Source organism: Haliaeetus albicilla, chromosome 2, assembly GCF_947461875.1.
Source record: "Haliaeetus albicilla chromosome 2, bHalAlb1.1, whole genome shotgun sequence".
In the NCBI taxonomy this organism is placed as follows: domain Eukaryota; kingdom Metazoa; phylum Chordata; class Aves; order Accipitriformes; family Accipitridae; genus Haliaeetus; species Haliaeetus albicilla.
In genome coordinates, this window is record NC_091484.1 from 78,780,191 (window position 1) to 78,802,494 (window position 22,304).

At 45.6% G+C, this 22,304-nt stretch overlaps 1 protein-coding gene across 7 annotated transcripts in view; it reads right to left on the reverse strand.

Moving 5' to 3' along the window:
- The window catches only part of ALS2CL (ALS2 C-terminal like), a 48,403-nt gene that overhangs the window by 15,416 nt on the left and 10,683 nt on the right, over positions 1-22,304 (reverse strand). For 6 of the 7 annotated variants that reach the window (XM_069778385.1, XM_069778381.1, XM_069778380.1 and 3 more), the window contains 11 exons: positions 12,311-12,419; positions 11,233-11,425; positions 9,330-9,395; positions 8,427-8,592; positions 7,849-7,977; positions 7,392-7,511; positions 5,550-5,626; positions 5,084-5,150; positions 4,194-4,390; positions 1,684-1,749; positions 748-846 (listed from right to left, as the gene is read on the reverse strand). In XM_069778385.1, coding sequence (XP_069634486.1) covers positions 748-846; positions 1,684-1,749; positions 4,194-4,390; positions 5,084-5,150; positions 5,550-5,626; positions 7,392-7,511; positions 7,849-7,977; positions 8,427-8,592; positions 9,330-9,395; positions 11,233-11,425; positions 12,311-12,416 — 1,286 coding nt within the window. In that variant the 5' untranslated portion in view covers positions 12,417-12,419. Of the gene's footprint in view, positions 1-747; positions 847-1,683; positions 1,750-4,193; positions 4,391-5,083; positions 5,151-5,549; positions 5,627-7,391; positions 7,512-7,848; positions 7,978-8,426; positions 8,593-9,329; positions 9,396-11,232; positions 11,426-12,310; positions 12,420-12,831; positions 12,999-22,304 lie in introns of those variants that run through there. The other variant, XM_069778379.1, reaches the window with a different exon arrangement.

Genomic DNA, 22,304 nt, shown 5'->3' on the forward strand with positions numbered 1-22,304 from the left:
AAACTGGTTTATACCCACAACCTGCTGAGCAGGCCTCTGCTGCCTCTTCTGGCCTTCTAAATGGAAGGTAGATGGTGGGTAAGGCTGGGATACCACCATGCGCCCACAATACAGTGCTTTGCAGACTTCACAAAACCCAAATTCACAGCAGCACTTTGTGATGCAGGTGTGCAAATGACTGTTTCCAGAAGCATTTTGATAAGTAAAAAATAAAACCTTGGACTCCATTTCTTAAGCTAAGAAGTTGAGTGAGCAAGAAAAGCAAACTAGGAGAACCAGCTCCCTTCAGGATAACAGTTATGACTTCCAGACCAACAATCTCGTCTATCATTAAGGAACCTATTCTACACAAGATTTAGTTCAGACAGCATGGCTAGGGGAGACGGAGCGAGCTGTGTGCTCCACCAAGTCTGTCCAGGGCTGATGGCACACCATGCGCTCTCTGCTCTGCAACAACAAGCATGAATGCAAAATTATATCCTCACCTATAGGGCACAGAGGATGCTACGTCAGGTAGTTCCAATGGTCATAGCTTGCAGAGAAGCTCTTACTCTTCTAACGCTCAGGAGACTCAGGGCTTGGAAAGAAGCCATACTGCCCATCTCTGAAGCAAAAGCTTCTGGTGCCTGAATTACCCTGGGTTTTACACTGTGACTGAGCCTTCCAACACTGAGGTGGGAACATTTCACCCTTTAAACACGTGGAGCACCCTTTTTCCCCCAGAGTCCATCGTTGGGTTTTACTTACTCACAGATTCCATAGCCTCTCATCTTGCCCTCGTACCAGTGGCACTTATAGCAGTCATACCGGTCTTCAGATTGGCGTGGGACAAGGCATATTCCAAACCTACAAGATGCATAAGGCAGAGGTCAGCATGGCAAAAGGCAACTCAGTTGCACTGGATGAAGTTTAAAAACTAAGGACCTTCCAGACTCCCAAGCTGATTTACGTGGTTGGCGTCAGTTCTACCTCTGACGCTATTTCCAGTTGTCAACAGATTTGGCCCAAGGAAGAGCAGATGTCCTTGTGAGCTGCACTCACAGTTTCTTATTGCTGCTTCTACATAGCTGCTCTCAGTGGTGTTGGTTTTTTCCCCTCTCTACCCTTTCCCCAGTTTAGGGGCTGAGTTAGACTACCAAAGCAATCACTTTGGTCCAAACAAAATGTTTTCTTAATACTGTCATGAAGTATTTGAGATATTTTTTCCCCTTAAAAATCTAACCTATTCTGGAACTCATGTCGAAATGAGAAAACTAAAAGTCTTACTTTCAAAAAATTTTAGAAAAATAATATTTAAATTTCATAGTATGGTTTCTTTCCCCTGAAAACTCCTCACTTAAGAGGTTTTTGAAGATATCTAAAAGTAGCTTTTTCAAGGCATTTCATATGAATAAATTCACCTAGATTTAGAGTTCAGGGGTCAGATTCATCCAGCTGGATGGAAATGTCTGCATCTGAACTGGTCATCTGCCCACACTTCTTTTATTGTAGTCACTGTCAGTCCACTCACTCTAGGTTACAACGAACTCAAGCTTAAGCCGGGTGTTTAAAGTAGGTCAGATGAATTGGGCCGTAACAGTAAGTAGAGTCCCCCAACAAGATGTCAATGTCCCTGTATCTCTGGAAAGAACCATTTCTTAGCGTATTTTGAAAGCAAGAAATGCCTTGTTTGTCAAGGCTTACCCATGCTCCAAGCCCTCTTTGAAATCTCCAACATGGTTGCGTCCATCGCGCCACTTCAGTGTCCCCCTGCAATTTGAAGCAAACATTACACAAGGGAGATCACCAGCAACATTCACAGCTGCAACAGAAGGTATCGAGGCACAACCTAGAAATGGGTAACATCAAAACATTTCCTCAGGCGACAGAGACACAGTTCTTCTCCAGGCACCTCTGGGACTCTGGTTTGCACTGTAAGGGTTTAATACCATAATGTTTTCATGGCCTGGAATGAGTGGGAAGAATCCTCTTCCAAATTCCCTAATCTCAAAAGCATTTTGTAGAGTTGCTGGGTCATCCGTTTAGGACCTCGCACATGATTCTTTTGTAATTGCAGTGCAGCATGTGATTAAGCCTGCTGAAGTTCCAGCATGGCACATCCCCATAGACAACGTAATGACACCACGGTCCAGAACTTCATTGTGTCAGGCACTATGAAAACAAAAGAGACAAGCACTGGCCTAAAGGGATTATATCTTTCCATCTGTTTTGCGGGGGGGTTGTAGCAATGATTACATGAGGTAACAATGCAAAATGAGACCGGAACAGTCAACGCGATGGTCAAATTACTGCACAGCCATGCCCAGTTGTGAATCCCTCCCAGTCTCCCACTCCACCCACACCCACTCACCGTTTTAATTCTTTTATCATTGCAGACACAGCCAGCTGCCCACAAATTCCCCAACCAGAGACAACAGAAGATGGTGCACTACCAAAACCATGACGCATTTGTTTGACTTTCACCGTGGTTGTTGTTTCAAACACCTACATGAGACAGGCTCTTTTTCTGGTAGTTCCAGGGAAGCGGTCAGATTAATTTTAAGTGGATTTAAAATACATTTTGCTTTGCTCGTGTGAATGCTAGCAAAGAAGAGCAAGCCAGAGAGAATGTCTGCTCTGCCCATGGGAATGGTTGAAGCTACTTCTCAGTAAGAGCATCTCCTTCCCCCACACCAGGTCATCAGGAGTACTGGGACAGAACAGTGAAGAACGCAGATGTTTTTGAAAAGACCCCTGATTCACACTGCTGCAGCTTTCTGCTCACATGCTTTGCTGTGCCAGCCTCTCCATCAGAGGTGGGCAAGCCATCAAGGCCAGCTTTGCTGTCCTATAACCTTGTATTAGTAGCAAGTCACATAGAAGAGCAGTTTCAGGAGTGGGAAGGAAAACCTAGTAATTAAGCGATTAAAAGCCCTGAAGTCACTTAGTTCTGCCACAAATTTCCTGGGATGCCTTAGTCGAGTCACTTAATCTGAAGCAGCAGAGGTCTTTATTAATGTCATTTCTCCAGCCCTAAGACAGGAGGAGACAAAGAGTGAGGGGAGGTGTTTGTTCCTCCGTGTCTGCACACAGTGGTTTTCAGATCTCTGTTAGGAGTGCAGGTGCTGGGGAAGGTGGGGATGATGTAAAGGACTGCCTCAGGCGTAGCTTTACTCTAAAAACCTATTTAATGCCATTCTGGGGCAAGGCACAATCTCTCCCACAGAAGATTCAGGATTAAGCTTTTGATTTGGGGATATTCTCATTATTTTAAGGCTCTTTCAAACCAAGTCTCTACATCCTTTTTGCATCAATAGCAACTGTAAACATAGCGTGTAAAACTCAGGAAGTATAAAACTTCCAAATCAGCCTGTTTTGGTGTCTGAGGAAGTTGGTCATATTTCGTGTTTCTTCACAAAAACAGAGACTGTGCTCTATCCTGCGTCAAAGAGATTTTGGTTGGGACCATTTAACCCTTGGTTTACAGACCATTCCCTTTTGGCACAGCTCACTCTTAAACTTCAGCTGAATTTAGTGAACAGTTCTCATGTTCCCAAGAAATGCATTTGAGCCTCTTTTGTATTTTTTTTTTTTTTTTAAACTCCTTTGGTAATAGTTTGGATGTTAAAATAGATTTTGATAGCACAGGAAAAAACTTTTCTTTCATTCACAAGCAAAGGCTTTTTATTGGGTTTTTTTGGCACCACAATGACAAGATTTTATGCCTCAGGCTGAGAACTTGAAAATAAACACTAGCTCAAGCCTAAGTCCTAATTATGGGTATAAGTCAGTGCATTGCCTTCAATGTGATCATTACCACACTGTTAGGGGCAGCCTCTACAATTTACTGCATAAACCAGTATCACTAGCAAGATATCTACAATAGGTCACGTGTCAGGACTCATGCTTTGACTAAGCCCTGAAATCAAGCAAATCTGTCCCAACTGCCCCCCTGAATCTGTCCTTAATACCAGATTTCCCTCTGGAAACAAGTGAGGCAGGAACCAGAGAGGCTGGCACACGCTGGGAGATCGCCAGCCCAGAGTCTGTGGTCCAGGCCCTCAGCGTGGGATGGATCACCCCATGTCCACAGCCACCCTGTGACATCGATGCCTCCACCTGGGCCTCCACTGGATCCAGGCAGTGCTACACAAAGACAGCAGGGCTATCCTTGCACGTTATTGCTTAGGAAAGGGGCAAAAAAGGCTCCTTACTTGCCATGTGGCTTTCCCCAGTGCCACTCGCCCTCGTAGGATGCGCTCTTGAACTTGCCCTCCAGCCTGAAGACATAGGTGAAGAAGCGGCAGGACGGGGGCTCGGTGCCTTCACCAGTCTTGCCCCACAATGGGAAATCTCGCTTCCCGTTCAGTGCCTGGCGGACAGCCTGGTTCAGCTTCCACTGCCAAACAGCCTGGGGGCAGAGGAAGAGGAGTGCTGGACTAATGAGTGAAAAAAGCATAGTAGATCCCAACGAGATGTACTTCAGGAGAAGGGGAAAGAAGCTGTTGGGTTCCCATCAATTCTGTGCCATTCGGCTGGCTGGGCTGGTGAGTTATGGCCCACCTACAGCACCAACAGGAGGTCTTGTCTTGGGTCCCGCACGTTGGATGCTGCACCGATGCACAACACTTCCACATCATTTAAGCCTGACTCTCACCACCACTAATTGGCCTTGGCACAGGACCATGCTGATGGGACTGTACTGTGCCAAGCTCTGCAGTACACGCTGCTGCCCAGGGCAGACCACTTCCAGCACCCGGATAATTTTCATCTACCGTCAACTGTCTAAGCAACCTCTAGCCACCTAATACAGTATTGGCTCCATGGGGTTGGGGGGAGGAACCAACGAACCCCACACTTCTTATTATTTTAAAAAACATAAGAAAATGGCAGAAATCACAGAGGAAAGGCCTCAGCTGCATTTATGCAGGGGAAAAGCCCACTGAAGCTAAAATCCTGATGCTTAATGGGATTTCAACTTCCACTCCGTAGTCAATGTTTTGCCTCCACTACAGAGCTGCCATCCCCTCTATGCTATTCCCCTATTTCAAAACTTGGTGCACAGTATTTCAGGTGGAACAGAAACACCCTGCCCACTGCTAACCTTCATCTGCGGGTCTTTGGCAAAGAGAAAGAATGTTTCTTCCGGAGTTATAATGCGGAGTCCGTACCTGTGAAGCAAAAGACATTACAGAGACTATGAAAAACACATTTCTCAGTCAAACAGCAGTTCCTGCTCTTCCCATTCCTCTCCAGAAGCTAATAGTGCTATTGGAGTCAGTTTTTCCTTCTCAGGAGGTACTCAACTAGTCAACTCATCAGTTCGTTCTCTAGGTCTGGAGCCAAAACCATTTTATTATTGCTTGATTTCAATCCATCAGCAAAGGGAAGCAATGCAAGTCCAAAGTGCTGTGATCCCATCTGAGAGGTGCTGCAACTACCCATAGCCCAGAACCAATCCCACTGGGTGGAAAGGAGATGAGACAAAGTTTTGAATCATTTTCTCAGTTTCACAATCAAGTTGAACATTTATTTTTTTTTTTACCTCCAAGTGGAAATTTTTCACTTACATTCCTGGAGCTGATTTCTCCCTGCAGTTTTCATCTACCCACACAAGCTTTAGATCAAAACTCTGAAAGCTGTTTCCCTGGAACAAAAGGCAGAAGATGTTCCTGTTATTGATGTGAACATCACACTTTGCCCCTGTTCTGTCAATCCATTGAACAGCAGAGCAAGACCGGCAGCACTGTAAATTCCCTCTCTTGTGGTCCACACATCTATCCTACACTATGATGACAGACCTTGGAGACTGAGGAAATGTAGGAGAAGGAAGAAAGGTCTCAGTTTAACACTTATAAGTGGTGTTCCATAATGCCATGGCTACAACTAACAGTAACAGACCTTCTGAGACAGCACTTATCTCTACACGAATTTCTTCCCTATCACATGACAACACTCTCAAATCATCCCTGACACCCAGTATGCCCCAGTTTTCCTTATGATATATCTAGGATTTGGACTCCAGATGGTACAGCCAATAGTGACCCACAGTACAACATTTAAGAAGTCACTATTTTGATCGATAGCACACCAAACAGAAGAAGCTAAAATGGCTGAAATACTAGGTAAAGACTGCATTTAATATGACATCTCCCTTCCCTGTCTAAAGTCCAGATGCCCACGCTACAAAGCTGCTCCCAGTAAGGATGTAGTTGGCCAAGGTTAGGTACCGGCACCATGGAGTTCACCACGATTAATCACTGATGTACCTACCAGATTTGGGGAAACAGGGAAGGGAGGGACGTTCAGATTCCCAGCACCTGAGCCCTCATCAGCAGAACTCTGCTAGCAGCCCAAGCTAACCAGTTCAATCCCAGTCCAGTTATATCTCCCGAAGCCTCAGTAACAGTCATAGCAGCAGATGAGACATAGTGGGTGGGAACCGTTGACTGAACAGAGATGTCTACAACATACGTATCTCTGTGTGAGCTAGCTACCCTGCGCTCTCATCCCAGTGAATGGAGTCAAGGACGTGATTCAACTCATCCTAATTTTGGCATCTAAAATGAGTCAGCTGAACCACACCCAGACAGCGCATGTTCCTCTCCCCTGACTAGAAAGGGAGCCTGGGGCCACTTGCTCGCAGCGAGATCACTACAGTGCTAAGAAATCAACAACGTAAAGTTGGATGAGATAATCACCACCCTATTTCCTCAGGCCTAGACCCTGGGCGCCGAGTAGAACTGCCCAACGTTATCACAAAGGCTCGTGTTTGGAAGAGCCCGTAAGATGCACCAGCTCACGAGGCAGTCGTGTTTGGACACCTGAGGGGCTGGCACATGACTAAAGAGCAAGCAAAGAGTGGTGCACATGAAGAGAGCCCAGCTAGATTAAAGGTGCTGTCAGTCAGAGCAAGCCAAGCTGGACTTAGTTAACATGCTGCAGAACAGCTTTGAACACATATTATTCATCTAGCTATCCATAGCTGTAGACACTCCCTGTCTGCCCCACACCCAGGCCCCAAATCCCTGAAATAGCCCCAAGAACACCTGCAACTTCTGCTCCCATGCCACTAGCAGAGTCAACCATATTTAGTCCTATGCATGAGTGTAATAACTTTGACCCATCAGGCCCCCTTTGAATATGCAAGGACACAAATCAAGGGATTCACATGCAGGCATGGGCTTGGGCTGCTAGAACGGTGCCCGTGGTGGTTGGATAGTACACATTTACTGGGGGAAAAGTTATATGGATGCTCCTCTATCCCTTCTTCATTAGGCTTTCTTTTATTCTCCAGTGCAAAACAAGTGCATGGATCCGAGACAAGGTTTTGCCAAAAGCCAAGCTCTGCTGCGTTTTCAACATTAAAGGAACCTGAATTTTACTGTCACTTATCTGCGCTGCAGACTCACCTGAATTAGCACAAGGACATCATCAAAGAGCAAGATCCGGTCTGATCGATTTGTGCTGGCAGAGATGGGAAGATTTTTGCTATCTTCCAGCAGCCTCCTTTCAGGTACACAGAGCATGTCCTGCAGAGGGAACCACAGAGGTCACGATGGAGGACCCACAGCATCAGGAAACATCAGGATTTGGGAGAGGATGTACAATTCAAGCCAACAGTTCCTGCAGAGGCCATCTGACTCGTGGCACAAGCTGACGGTGACAGCAGAACTGGACACAGCACTCAAATTCTAAAGTGCCCAGTGACCATAAGGTTTCTCCAAGGCTTTCACACCACCCTGCTTTGTTGGCTTTAAACCAACCCTCAAATTCTTAATCCATATTAAATTTCCTCCATGCGTAAGTAGAAGTTTAAGATGTCCACAAGAGCTCCCCATAAAACCACTTTCTACACCCACGACTCACTGTGAATTTGTAGCCCAAGGACTTCCATAAGGACTTGGTAAAACAAGCTTCATCCAGGACTTGGCTGATGAAAGACTGCAGCTTCACATATTCCTTGATGGCGCTGGTAACCACAGTCTTTTCGGAGCCCTGATAAAAGAAGGCAGGGCTTGAGCAGCGCTTTAGGTATGGCTGTGCAGGACATCTACTCTCTGGGCTACCGCTGCAGAAAAGCCTCAGCAGTTCTGAATCCAAGGGCAAATGAGAGTTAACCCTCCAACCCCCCTTCCAAGGCATGCTTCCCAAATCTAGCGTTGCCTCTGCCACCAGCAGCAGCGTGCAACCTTAAGCCAGTTACTTGACCCTTTGCAGCTTCTCAATACGATGAGCAGCTCATACGATGCTGGACTGTTTGGTGCTTTGAGACCTTCAGGTGGGCTGCACTCCACTGGTGCTGGTTACTACCACCCCAGCTCTCCACTGGAAATCATTTTCTTTCCAGGCTCCTTTGGATTCACTGACACCACCACAAAGTCCCACAAGCCCTGCACAAGGTGTTAGCATAAGCCAGCCAAGTAGCATCACATAAAGCTTCCTACCTCTTTGAGAACCTCATGCAGCTTGGTAAGGAGCGTTATATATTGCTCAATATGATCTCGGATAGGTTTGTGAAGGACAGTGTATAAGGCCAGTGACATGGAGGTCTCAGAGGTGAAGTCTGTAAGGAATTGTTTCAGCACTGCCTTGTGGTCCTTCCAGGCTTCACTGCAAGATGGTGGATTAAGACAAAAGTTCATTAATTAGTTTTTCTGCAAATTGTCACTCCTCTGCCTTCCAAACTTTATATGCTACCTCACTCCCTGAGAGGGTATAGAAAGACTTGAAAGAGCAAGAGATAATAAATATATTTGCACAACCAAACACACAGAAATAAGGCAATGAGGCAAACGAGCTCCATCCATCCTGCCTCCGGCCCAGCAGTCTTTGCAAACAGGAACCACACCCACAGATACCGAGAATATAGCATGACTTTCACCAAGGTTTGCACACCGGGAGGGTGACTTAAAGTGGCTGTGAATCTGCTCAGGTCTAGTGCTCATGCTTTCATTTGCTGTTTCCATGAGACTCTGACAACATCTGGGACAGGCAGTGGAAATTTCCTGCCAGATTCCAACATCATCCTTTCTCAGGTCCCACCCCTTACCTCAACTCCCAGATTCCAAACCTACAGGCTTCCTCTCCTACAACGGGAGTTGTGCATGGCTAGAAAGAGATGGAGAGAGATCCGTAGAGGAAACCTTTCAATGGCTGCTGCCATGATCTCAGAAGATGGCAGGAGCAGCCAGTATGGCCAGTTCAGAGGAGAGGCAGCTGGACTGTGAAACAGAGATCACTGTGAGGTGCAGTGCTCGGTGCTGCTCACTCCGGTTTAGTGTCTTAGCCCATACAATAGCACTGTGTTCCTATCAGCCCTTTCAAAAAGCATTTTTCGGCCCACTGACCTTTTGCTCTTTGTGGCGTGTTCGAAGCCGTGGACTACAACGTAGTTTGCAAAAGTGACGAAATATCTGTTGGCAAGAAAAAAAATAAAAATGAACGCACACAAGCACAAGCTGAGTTAGAGATGCACATTAGCTACTAGGCTTAAGTGATAAAGGGAAGAAGCTCATTTGAAAATGTTATGTCAGGTCCACCTTTCCAAGGGAGGCAGAGAGAGATGTAGCTATTGTACCTGTCACCTTGGCTCACTCCCCTTTTGTCCCCTTTGCCAGCTCCTTGGTTTAACTGTCTTGTCGACTTTTGCACTAACATCGTTACAGGAAGTTTAAATCATCCTGGCATTTAGCATAAGCAGAAGTAAACTTGCGCAACTGTCCTGGAAAGCAAATCTGCAAAGGCTGAGCTTAAGATATCAGCTTTGGATGTATGAATTTGTGCTGGTTGAAGTAAAAGTATCAGGTCCGTATTATTGATGGTAAATTCAAGTCAAGGTGTCCCACACCAATGCATCTCATCTCACGCTAGAGGGAGATCGAGCCATATTTTGTCAGCAAATACCACACTTTCTTCCAGTCCTGTTTTCAGCTAAGTCATGTATAATGTCCAGACTAATTATCATTTATTACATCTTTCAGGGACATGTATTTACTGCTGATTTTCAGGCCCCTGAACAGTGGTTTTGCTTCCTCCTGTATCACTCCAATAAGCATGAGACGTTGTAGGATCAGGGCTGCCCAGAGTGAGTCAGCAGAGGTGGGTAGGAACCAGCTCCTTTTTTTTGTGTGACGCCCAACAAAAACAGGGTTTAATTTCAAAATGAGAGGAAATTAGATCTTAAGATAAACTTCTCCTTTGTGTCATCTAAAACCTCAGCCCAAGTTTTCATCTTTTATATGCCTTTTTAAGGCAAGCCAGTTTTAATGCACAGAATCAATTCCCAAATGAACAACACGCACTGCTCCAAACCTCATTCACATAAAGGCAAAGCTTGTTGTTCATCACTTTCCAGAATGATGCTGTCCAAGTAAAAACAAACAAAAAGTAGTCCTTCCTTCCTCCTACCTCCACAGGCATACAAACCACCAAAACCAAGACTAGATGAACAGCAATGTCCAGGAGCCAGTGTGCCCACCTCCCTTTCCTGCATGGGGACCAAACTGCACAGACGGTACAAGCCCATCTGGCAAAGGCTTGGCCACATTTATGGCCAATGTGATGAATGAGGGATTGAACATTCTGATCTTTAGGTCGTCTCAGGTGTCCATAAACCATTTTTCATGCTAGGACATCAACGCACAGGTGACACACGCTACAGTGCTTTTGGTAAACATTTTATTTTGTGTTGCAGACAGATGGGGAACAGATGTAATTAATTCTAGAAACAGCAATGGGGCAGTATTTTTTTCACATCAGGGTACATCCATCACTTGCTATCATATCCCTTGCCAAAAGCATAAAAATGTGGCACAAACACGTAATATGAACTGTCTAGTGACATCTCTCTTCATCCCTATGAGTCCTTTAAACCAGCTTGTGCACGTCTTCCTGTTCCTGATGACAGCTCAGGCTTTGCTCTCATAAATTACCCAGGCACAAATTCTACCCCCTGTCCTCTTTGCATTTTTAAGATGCATTAAAAAAAAACCCCATAACTGCATGAAAAAATTCTGCCTCTTACAAGCATACTCACAAGCTACAAAAAAGGCTACTTATTATGCTGTCTGCAAACACACTACATTCTATAGCACTTGTCGTGAGCACTGAATGCAATCACTTCCCTGACCTAATGACTGAACACTAGTGGACAGGGCTGAACAAATTAAATGCACAAATTAATTGCACCAACCTACCCGTTAGTTGATAAATTTGGTCCCTTAGGCTACTCCAAAATGCTTCTGTACTTACCGGATGTAGAGGCTTAGAAACAGGTCTCCTTTCCAGACAGTATAAATGTCCTGGATGCAGAATGACTCAGAGGTGCTGCATTTTTGTTTCAGTATCCGGTAATTTTCTTCTGTGAGGTTCCAGAGAGCTTGAAATAGATCATTCAGGAGCAGGAAGAGCTTAAAGTTCTCCTTTCCCTTCTGGTCACTAGGCTCTTTGAGGAAAAGACAGGGGAAAAACACTATCAGAAAGCCTCGATTCCAAGAAATCTTGTGGAAAACATTGCCAATATCTAATACTCAGCCCAATTTTTTAGCGTAAAGCACATATATTTATATAGGAAAACAATGCCAGGGAGGAAGGAGAAGACAATTATTTAGGGTTGTGTCCCTGTGAGTAATTGCACGGGCTATCCATGCTAAGGCTTTGGCTTTCCCATTCTTGTGGGCCACGTGGTCAGGGCAGCCTGCGAGGCTCAGCCCCAGCTCAGACACGAGCACCGGAGGAAATTTTTCTGCCCCTGGCCCCAAGGGCTGTTCCCAGTCTCCTTGGAGGCTAGAGCAAAAAGGCGGTGACGTGAGAGGGAACCAGCCTATGGGCCTCATCCAGTCACACCACTTTTGGCCAGACAGGCTTGTGAATATTCATATGGATTTGTTATTCCAGTGGAGCTGCTCTGATTTACTGCCAGCTCAGAACCTGCACCCACAAGTTTTACCTTCAAAGACGGGCATGACCACGGACCAAGAGCAGGGAGGCAGAATGGGCATGGTTTAGGGGTTGAGAATGTGTGAGATGCATTTTGGATTTCCATGCACCATGCTGGAAACAAGCCTCGGAGTGGGTGTACAGGCTGATACCGGTTAGAATCTGGATTAACCTCTAAAACCAGAAACCACAGTCCTAGGCTGACTGAAAGGCCATAGGCATCCTTAAGAGCTCACTGTCTTAAATGAAACATCTCTACATACCACTTACTCCAGCAAACCAGCCTCCAGCAAGTCCGCAGCCACGGATTTTGAATTATAAATCCCTTCATAGGTGTGCCAGTGACTCAAAGCTAGAAATACGGACGAAAAAATAGTCTTCTCTGACCTACCTGCCTGGAGCAGAGGCTTGAGGATGAGGGCGTCTATCCGTGCCAGGCATGCTGAGAAGGTTTCCTCCACTTGGAGCAGAGATGCAGTCGCTTCAGCTGCGCACATGTCCTGGACACAACACAGAAGACACACATAAACTCCCTTGCAAGACCGTCCATCTACCGAAGCTTCAGTGCTCGTTGCAAACAATCAGCCTTTCCTGCTCTTGACAGCACACACAGGTGTGACTGCTGTCCCTAAAAAGCATCCGAAAATGTTAGAAGAGGAAACAGAAACCCAATAGCTCAACGTGAGCTGGTGTCACAGAAGACCACCGAGGCTACAGGCCATTTTCCTGATGCCCCAAATTGAAGATCTTCTCAGGTGGGCCATGATGCCTCTTCCACATGACTGGAAAGGCCCTAAACTTCTTAATAAGTGTTAAACCTGCTTAGTGCCAGATTCGTTCTCCTAGAATAAAAATCCACGAAGTACAAGGCAGCACAGGATGAAGCAGAGCATATCTCCCCGTATCTCTCACCAGTTTTCTGCCCGGATGCCTCAGTCTGCACCTTTTGGCACTAAAAGCTATTGTACGGAGCTGCAGAGCCGTGCGATCCATGCCCAAACATCCAACCTTCCAGAAGAACAGAGGTCTGATGTTACTCCTTTCCGAGTAGGACACCACACTGCTGGTTATTTGTCACAACTGCTGCGTCAATAAGGAAAGCTTGCCTAACATGGAAGTGGGCAGCACTTAAAAAAAAAAAAAGAAAAGGCAGCAAACCCACGTGAGCAAACTTCTGTAGCTTCCTCCTTCCCAGCCTTACCTCCCAAAAGAAATGTATCAGAGGAAGCGAACACAGCCAGCTAATAGCACATCATAAGAGACTGCTCTGGAAAAAGGCTGGGTGGTGAAGATACTACGGGCAGCATCAGCTGATATTACTAATGGTGATAAAAATACAAAACTCTGAGATTCTTTTAACTTTGGGAGGCTAAACAGCAAACTCAAGGGACTGCATACGGTCTGTCCACATTTATCCTTAGCCTGGTTTTAGTGCACGCTCAAAAGCTACGTTCACAATAGCAAGCAAATGAGGATATATGCTGCAAAGATTTACATTGCTAAATTGGTGGCAGAGACTTTGGCATAGTTTTGATGTATGCCAACTAGCCCATCTCCCAGGCAGTTCTCAGGTATGGTCCAGGGACATTTGAAATGGGTAGCTTGCACATAGTCATGCTGTTTCGGGAGGTAAGGAGAAATTAGCTATGTATAGGTTATGCAATAACCACTTGGCTACGGGGCTAGACCTAATTTATTTACTAATGGAGACATAACTAGAGTCTTTGCACTGTTTCCAGGAAGAGCTGAACTGCGGCTATCTGCTGGTGGCATACTCTAAGACATCCTGAATGTCTGCCGTGATTGCTACAAACAATAGGTGAGATTGATTTGCCTTGTGTTGAGATGTCAGGAAGTCAGACATAGAAGCCTAACCCTGCTTTATACTTTGTGGGAAGAAATACCTCGAGCATCTCAGCATGGACTGTAAAAAGGTCAGCCGGGTGGGGTGACTAAGCTAGGTGGGAAGGTCTCATTTTTAAGCTTCACATGTGGGTGGATTCCTTGCTAAGTAAGAGCTTGAGCTCCCGAAAGTCACCAAACTCTGCTTAGGAACTCCCTTTCCAGGTCATCCTGAAGCTGGGGCTGAAATGGTGTCACAGAACAAGGGACATTTTGCAGTTTGAATGGTTAGCTGGCCTGGTTTTAAGTGGTTGTTTGGATCCAGACACAACTGAAGTGACTGCACAGATGAATGACAATGTTTTCTCCTTAGTAACCGCTGCCTCTTAAATTTCATTTGTCTGAAGAATGGGAAACATTAAAAAATTCCATAATCTCATTAGTTTGCAAGTTTTCATACATCAAGATCTGCACAACCATAAGGCTATTTTTTGTCCCAGAGGAAAGCTCTAGGCATGCAAAGAAGTCAAAAAGCTGGAATCCAAACCCCTCCTGGCCCCTCCCAGTGAAGGCAACTGAGCCAGGAAAAAAGCAAAAGAAAACAGCGGCCAGCCAGGTCTCACCCCAGAGCACCAAGAGGACAGGAATAAAAGTTTATTTTTTGCCACCACTTAATCCCCCGTCTTGTAGACACAAAGATAAAGTTGTTTCTCAGAGGTCCTAGAGAGCACTCAAGCTTGTTAGAAATTTCTAAGCATAAGCAGCTTGCTTAATCAGTGAGTAGAATCAGGCTGAATGTGTGACAGCATTTCATTTTCAAATGCTTCAACAGAGCAGCAGGTAGTCAGTGGGGTTGTATTAGGCTCACTGAGTAACAGTCTGGTGGATTTTATTTATTTATATTTTTTAATCCAGCCTATTTTGTCTATTTTGGGGAAAGGAGGGAAGACGATGCCATCATTTCAGATGGCTCTGATATGAGAGGGTGTCTCCACCTGGTCCTTATTTAATTCTGCAAGAAAATGTTTTATCCTGTGCAAAACAAAAAGAGTGGGTGCTAGATGCTAAACTCAGAAAGTCTTCCCCAAACGCTTACCAAAACAACCAGAGAATCTACCCGTTCATTAACATACAGACAGCTTAATGTAAACTGAATGACTCAAACCAAGGGTGCAGATACCCACAGCTTTGCTCCACAGGACCATGACAGTCCATGAGCAGAGGCAGAAGCCTGAGGAGCCTTCTCACAGCTGAAGAGCACATGCATAACACCGCGGGAAAATCACCGCCCCAGCCTAAGTGTTATTCAGTTCCTTCTGTAATGGTCACCTGAAAGAAGAACTACATATGACCAAGGTGGACCCACTGATCTGGATGCAGCATCCAACCATCAGCTGGTCCCACACTCTGCCTCCTGCCCATCTGCAATCCTGGTTCATTGAGGGTCTATTACCCACGAAGACCTGACCCCAGACCTTATGGAGATGACCCCAAAGCATCTCGATGGGAGTTGAGAAACCCCTGCAGCAACAACGCTGTAGAAACACCCAAGCTAACTCTGCAGAAACCAGAAGCATTTGGATACTCGTTACCATTATAACCTGACACAAATTGAACCCAGTGTTTTGGTTTGGGTTTGGTGGTGGTTTTTTTCTTTTTAGCAGTCACGTTCTCACCCTTCCTGGGAAAATGTGTGGCCTACTTTCTGCCTGAACACGACAGTCAGGGATCATTTGCTGAATGGGCAAGCATCACCAGCCAGCTTTCAAAACAGCCCTTCCGGCACCATGGAAAGACCTAAGTTGCCACATCACATCACGTCACCCAATAAGGCAAGCCTGAGTTTCAGCCACCATTTCCAGGCTTTCCCCATCAGTTCCGCGAGAACAGCATTTGCACACTTATTCTAGCCCAGTCAGGCAAAGAAGATTCGAAGTTTGTCATCTAGCGAACAAAACCAACACTGGCTCAGCCACAGAGGGCAAAGGAAACAATCGGGACCGCCCAAGGGTACACGGAGGTCACATTGTGCCTTCACGTGTGTGAAAAACTAAATGCAAAACTGCAGTGCTGCTGGGTGATGGGAGCACTGAGCAGAATCCTGGGGCTGTCACATGCTGTCCTCCCCCGGCTCAGACACAGCCTTCCCGTGACTCGGTGGTTTTGTAATTCTGTGTTTGCTCCATGAAGGGCAAGGCAAGCTTGAGCAGAGCCACTCAGAAGCCAGTTCACAAGGTTTTAGTCTGCTCTTCATGCATGGCTCTGCTGCTAGGGAGTCCAAGACCATGCAGATGGTGAACTCCTGATGGCCAGAACTGAAGGAGGTGCACCTCCAAGGAAGGGTCCGCTAGCTGCACATTGCATGACAGCATCTGGTTTTATGTGCAAAATCAGAAAGTCTTCGGCCTTTGAGGATGGAGACTTCCACTGGCAAAACAAAACAGCCACCAGCCTGCATCAGGCTCCCATGAGGAATGCGATCTCCCTAGGAGAACGGTTTCCAAAGTATGAGACACATCTGTTTATTCTCTTTAAATGAAGGTAGAATAAACTGTACAGCACAGGTCTGTAATTAGAGAGGGGACACATAATAATATTCATGTAGAAACACAAAAAAGACCTTGAGAAACAACTTCTGTAGGAGCTGCCAGGTCTCTGTGGCTCATCACACTCTTGGCCTCTCCGCTGAGCACAGCAACGAGGACAGAAAACAGGGTGATGCAACTAATACCAACCTAAGTGGTTGCTGAGTGTCCAATAGATGGGAGCACCCTGGGTCATCTGGAGGAACATTCATCCTCAATAGGGTCTGTCCAAAGCTGCTAAATGCACATTTCAGCAAGAAAATACATGTCTTGAGGAGCCACGACAGGTTGTTATACCCAGTTTCAGGAAATTGCCAGAAGGGTGGGTGGAACAGATAAGAAACCAAGCAAGAGATATTTTGGTGGAATGCTGAGCCTCATTGTCAGCTGTGCATAGAGCCCCTTTCTACTTCGGAGCCTGTAGCTCTGAGGCAGCTGTTCCACCAGGAAAATGTCTGGAAAGCCCCATAGATTTCAGACATGACACAGAGTTCCTCATGGAAACACACGTCCAGTCAAACAATCTTACCAGCTCCTGTACATTAAGGAACAAACTGGACATCCACAGGACTATTCATTTTCCATCTTCCTCCTGTGAATCCCCCTCTGTGCTGACGTTAAGATTATCAGTCAAGAAAAAAACTTCTCAGATGGGAGAAACCTGTCATGAACTATGCCAGATTTAGGGAGTGCTTAGGGCATTTTAATACTAAACCAAGTGGCATATAAATGCCACGACCATGTTTGCTGTAGCCCCTCCCCTCCTTAAACTCTTCTCTTTCCCTGCATCAGCCATCCTAAAGGGCATTTGCAGCCCTTCCAATCTCACCCACCCTTGCAGTTCGTAATCTTTCTGCTACTGACTGCCTCAGAAACGAGGCCGGTCCATCACTTTGTCACATTCAGTCCTCCAACAGGCCAAGTTTTCCCTTCCCTGCCCTTTGAGGGGCAGTCATGTTATTGCTGCCATGCAGATGAAGAAGTACCTTCTTACTACAGCCCGCATCAAACGAGTCCATCATCTTTGCAGAGGCAGGGATAAAGCTGCTTTAATTCAAGCTCTAGCTCAGAAGTAAATAAAAGCATTCCTAATTGAAGCCAAGAGGTACTAAAGATACTTCTCTGTCAGGGTAAATTTGAAACTTCCTCAGATATTGCTTTGCACTCTCTAGGTCACTTTCTCTCACGCCAGTAATGGTGTTGCTTCTAACTAAAGCATCTAAAGCCATCTAAGAATGCAATATAGAGCATGGGCACTTACACTTGGACTGGTAAATGCCCCTCCACTTTGCAGCAGGATACAGCTTAAAACATTTGAAATTTAAAACTCTCTTCTTGCCAGGCTGGCTTCTAGATACCCAGAATTCCTCCCTTGCTGTTAACCCTCACTCACCCTTTGCATGAGCATTACGTCTGTCCCCAGGCAGCGTATAGCTCTAAAGGATGCACATTACAGGGCAGAATAATATACAGCTCTGCACAAAACCTGCCAGTAGGGAGTTTCTTCCTCAGAAATTAGCAGAAAAACTTACTAAAAATTTGTTGTTAGGCTGAGTCAATACAGGCCAGCACTTTACATCACGTCACAGTGTGTGACGTAACAGATAAATCTTAAGACCTTAAACCAAAATGAACACAGACCTAACTGTGTGTTTCCTCCACCTGGTCAGCTCAACATCAGTATAATCATGATTAATGTGATAAAAAATAATTGGGTTTGGTTTTGGCTTTTTTTTGGGGGGGGGGGGGGAGAGAATGGATTAGCATTAAGCGTTGGTCTTAAGGGGTGTGAGGGGAGAGGAAAGATTTGTTTGAGCTTGGACCATGGACCCTAGCCTTCTTTGCCAGATTGCTTTTTAACCTGGATCCATTCCCCAGCACAGTTTAATGTACCATCACATAAACATACCCACGAGCAGGGTGGGATCTCCTCATTCAGTAAGTAGTGCCAGCTCAGGGTCCATAAACTCAGGGGCTCCTTAGGCCATGGGGGCAAACTCTGGTGGCCAACACCAAGGCGTTTGCTCCTCTTTCTGTCCCAACCTTTGCTGCTCTTCTCTAGGGGCCAAGTGCCCTCACGCATCCTAATTGTGTTTCCAACCGACATCCCCCCTCACGTGTCACGCCCTAGCAGAGTCTGCATTCAGGCTGGCACAAAGACCATTCTGTAATGTGGAAAAACAATTCCAGACTTTGTTTAACCAACACCAACACGCTGGAGCAAATTCTGCCATTCAGACTCTGCTCTTGTCAAGCCTCAGATGGTCATGACTCAGGATGAATTAGCGTTCAGCTTACTGGAGCCACCTCATAAGCAGACAGAAACACACAATGTGTGAGTTAGGAGGTAATTGGGAATAAACAGGGCAGAGAGACAATAAAACCCTGAATCCCAAGACAGCCCTTGGCAGCGTAAAAAGGGAGAAGAAAAGAACAGAGGCAGCAGTTACTTGGATTAGGCTTTAGCATGGGATACTGGGAGTGTGCCAATGCCAGCCATGTGAAGGAACGAGGCAGGGTCTGTTTCAATATTTTCTTTACCAGGGAAATTGCTGAGCAGGACAGCAATGAAAGTAGGTAGGCACAGCTTAAAAACACAAGAAAATGGATAGAACCATCAAGACTCTGAACACAAGACCCTCAGGCTTTTGGTTGGTCCAGGTTCGTGCACAGATGAGGGCAGGCAGCAAACATCTGGAGCACAGCACAACCACCTCTACCCTCAAGCAACGGGGCCAGCTCAGGACAAATAGCACATTTGACCTCACCATGTCTAATTAAGCCACGGAACTCACTGCCACAAGAGTCTGTCATTGCTACGAGAATATTACACATGCATTCAAAAGCAGCTGGACGAGTCCATGGAGGAAAAATCAATTAAAAGCTAATAAAAACAAAGGCATCAACTCAAGCTCAGAAAGTCCCTAAGGAGGCAAGGAGCACATGTGGAGGAAGTATTACTACAACCCTTTCCAGTTTTTGTGGTGTTCTTCTCCAGGCATGTTCTTCTGCATTATGAGAGGTGAGATAGCCTGGCTTGATAGTGCTGATTTTATGCATCACTCCTAAACTTGTTTGTTGGTCACCTGCATGGCAGGACCTCAAGCACTGAAAGAAGAGACAATGCCAGGCTGTCAAAATATTGATGACATTAAAAACTCAGAAAATTTGTGATATCAGTGTGTAGCCAGGAGCTTACAAAGGGTCAAACAAGCATTCAGTACTCTCCTCAGAAAACACTGAAGCTGCTTAATTGATTTTTCAGACCAAGAAGAATTATTTTTTTTCTCCAACTTTTTGTCTTTGTAACACAGAAAAACAGGAAAAACAGGAGGGGGGGAGGGGAATGTGTTTTTATCTTTTTTTTTTTTTTTTTCCAAAAACAGGGAACGCAAAAGCTTTACACAAACCTTATCTGACCCAGCTTTTTTTCTTTCTTTTCCAAACCCAAACTGGAAGCTCACGTCCCTTCCTTAGGAAGTTCACTCCTGAGCCCAGTAAAAACAACCATAAACCTCTAGTTGACTTTCAAAGGACAAAATCCATCTGCCCTTTCTGGGTGTCTGAAGGCTGAACCACCTATCCCAGACACCTTTTGTAACCAAAAAGAGGCACACAAGAAGCTCAATTTAATCCAGCCTTAGTGAGATGAGCTTACCTTTGGGCATACCTGGTCTCTCTCCACTAGCTACAGAATTAAACAGCTCAAGTAAGACCCTTTACTTGTTGACAACTAAGGCTAGAGAAGATCACTCTCACCACAATTAAGGATGTAATTCAGCCTTTGCAAATAGCAAGGAATGTAGGATAAGGGCTTACAAGTAAGATGATGTTTACTTAGTGGTTTAATCCCCCATGGCCTTGTAGCTCCCATTATCATTATCGTTATCACTTACAAGCAGCTTATGCATGCAGAAGCATAACTATTTTGACCCAGCAACTCATACGCAACACAGAATGACTTGGGGACACTGGATGAAACTCCAAGCCAAACCTGAAACAAATACAGGTTGTTTGGAGGCAGCAAAGGAAAGATCATGAGAAGAGAGAACTCAATAATTCTCCATTGGAGTAGAAATATGGGAAAGACAGAAGATAATAGCCAGGGACAATTTTTGTGTCACAGCTCTGGTAGCAGCTTTGGGAGCAGGAGCGCCTCTCCCTTGGCCTCATACTCCCAATACACCCGCTCTGCTTTTCCAAAGCAAATGGGATTTCAGCACAGCCTCAAAAAGCAAGAAGAATTACAGAGTGCTACAAATCTGGGGTTTAGAATATGTGATACCATCTACATTGAAGCAGTTTTGAGTCAGACCCCGAGTATCAGAGTCTGAATTACAGCCTGAAAACCAACCCAGAGGCACAAACAATATCAGAGGAGTGTCCCTTGGGACAACAGGAGAGCTGGTAAGCAGAACTGCTTCACAGATGATGTGGAGTTCAATGTATAGTGGTGTCATCCCCCTGAACCACGCTCTCCACTCAGCACCTCCAGAACTTGAGTAGGACCAGAGGGGATTTCACTTCCTCGGTGATAGAAGACAGAGAATCATGATAAAACTGGGACAATAGCCACTTTTGAGATGTCTGGCTCCACCAAATATTCACAAATGAGACTCTGGATCCATCCTCTAGCTGCCCTGCCTTTTGACACCACTACTTGCCTCTCCTCCCAGCTCACAGATGTTTCCTTACGCTAGAGGCAAACTCCAAAAGATAACGACGTGTCACTACAAAATGCCACTTACAGAACCTCCCAGATCTGCCCCACCAAGCGACCCATGCAAAGCCTTAGCCCTTCGCAGCATCCCCAATACCTGCCAGAAACAGGGCAGTGCTGAAGTCCGTACAAAGGAATGGATAAAAAAAATTAGTTACTTGGATTAGTTTAATCCCTGCACCCAGCTTTTCTCTGCTTTCTGTTTGGGTTCCTTAAACTCACTCAAATCCAGGAACATTAACAACAATGCTGACTGAAGAACTGCCAAATTTTTCCTCCTTTCTCCTCTAGTTCCCAAGGCCTTTACCAAAGACTGAGTGTAGTGGGAAGCTTCTAGTGTTTCATCAAACCCTTCAGGTGCTCTTGGAGGACAAATTACAAGCCACTGAAGGCAGGACAGACCTGCAAAGAGTCGCCGGTGATTCCTAACCTCTGATCATCATTCTGAGACACCGCAGTTCACCGAGGTGCTTTGAGTGCCAAAACCCAAGTCTTTTGATGACCTGAAGAGCTGGTCAAAGCTCTGACAAAACTCTTTCACAAGAAATTTCCTGTTTGTTGAGTTCAAAGTGCTTTGCATGAGCCCTTTCCAATTCAACAGGAATGTAAACAATACCGACCAGGCCAGGCTAGTGGTCTAGCTAGTCTGGCAGTAAGAGTAAGAGCTGTTACTTGGAGAACAAGCAGAAGCTTGGCCACTTTCTGAGGTCCATTCCTCCTGTATTCTGCCAACAACCAACTGTTGCATTAGAGACCTCAAAGGGTGCGACCCTTTTCCTAGTATCTGCCTACGGACCTGTTGCCACTGAATTTATCTTATCATCTTATCCCTCTTGAACTTGCTGATATTGTTTGACTCCAAAATGCAAGGCAAGGGTCTAAACTGAAGGCAGGGTCTTGACAGACAATTCTGCCTGGTATCCTTGCAGATCCTCAAAACCCTTGTCTTCCAGCTCATTGGGAATTGAAGTCATTGCAGCAGCAGTAATGAAACTATCAAGTTCAGGGAGCAGCTGCAAGGTCTAGGAAGCTTCCAGGCCATAGGAAATTTCCACAGACAAAGAGACACAGCGTTGGTTCAGGTCCAAATTAAACTAAGCTAAAGTTTAAAAACAGTCCCTCCTGTGAGCTGCAGCTCCTCCTCTTCTGGCTCTAAACACATAGTTGTTTGTTACTTTTTAAAGGTCTTAAGTGTCTTACTGTTCCCCTATAATTGGGCCTTTGACCCAGACTTTTCA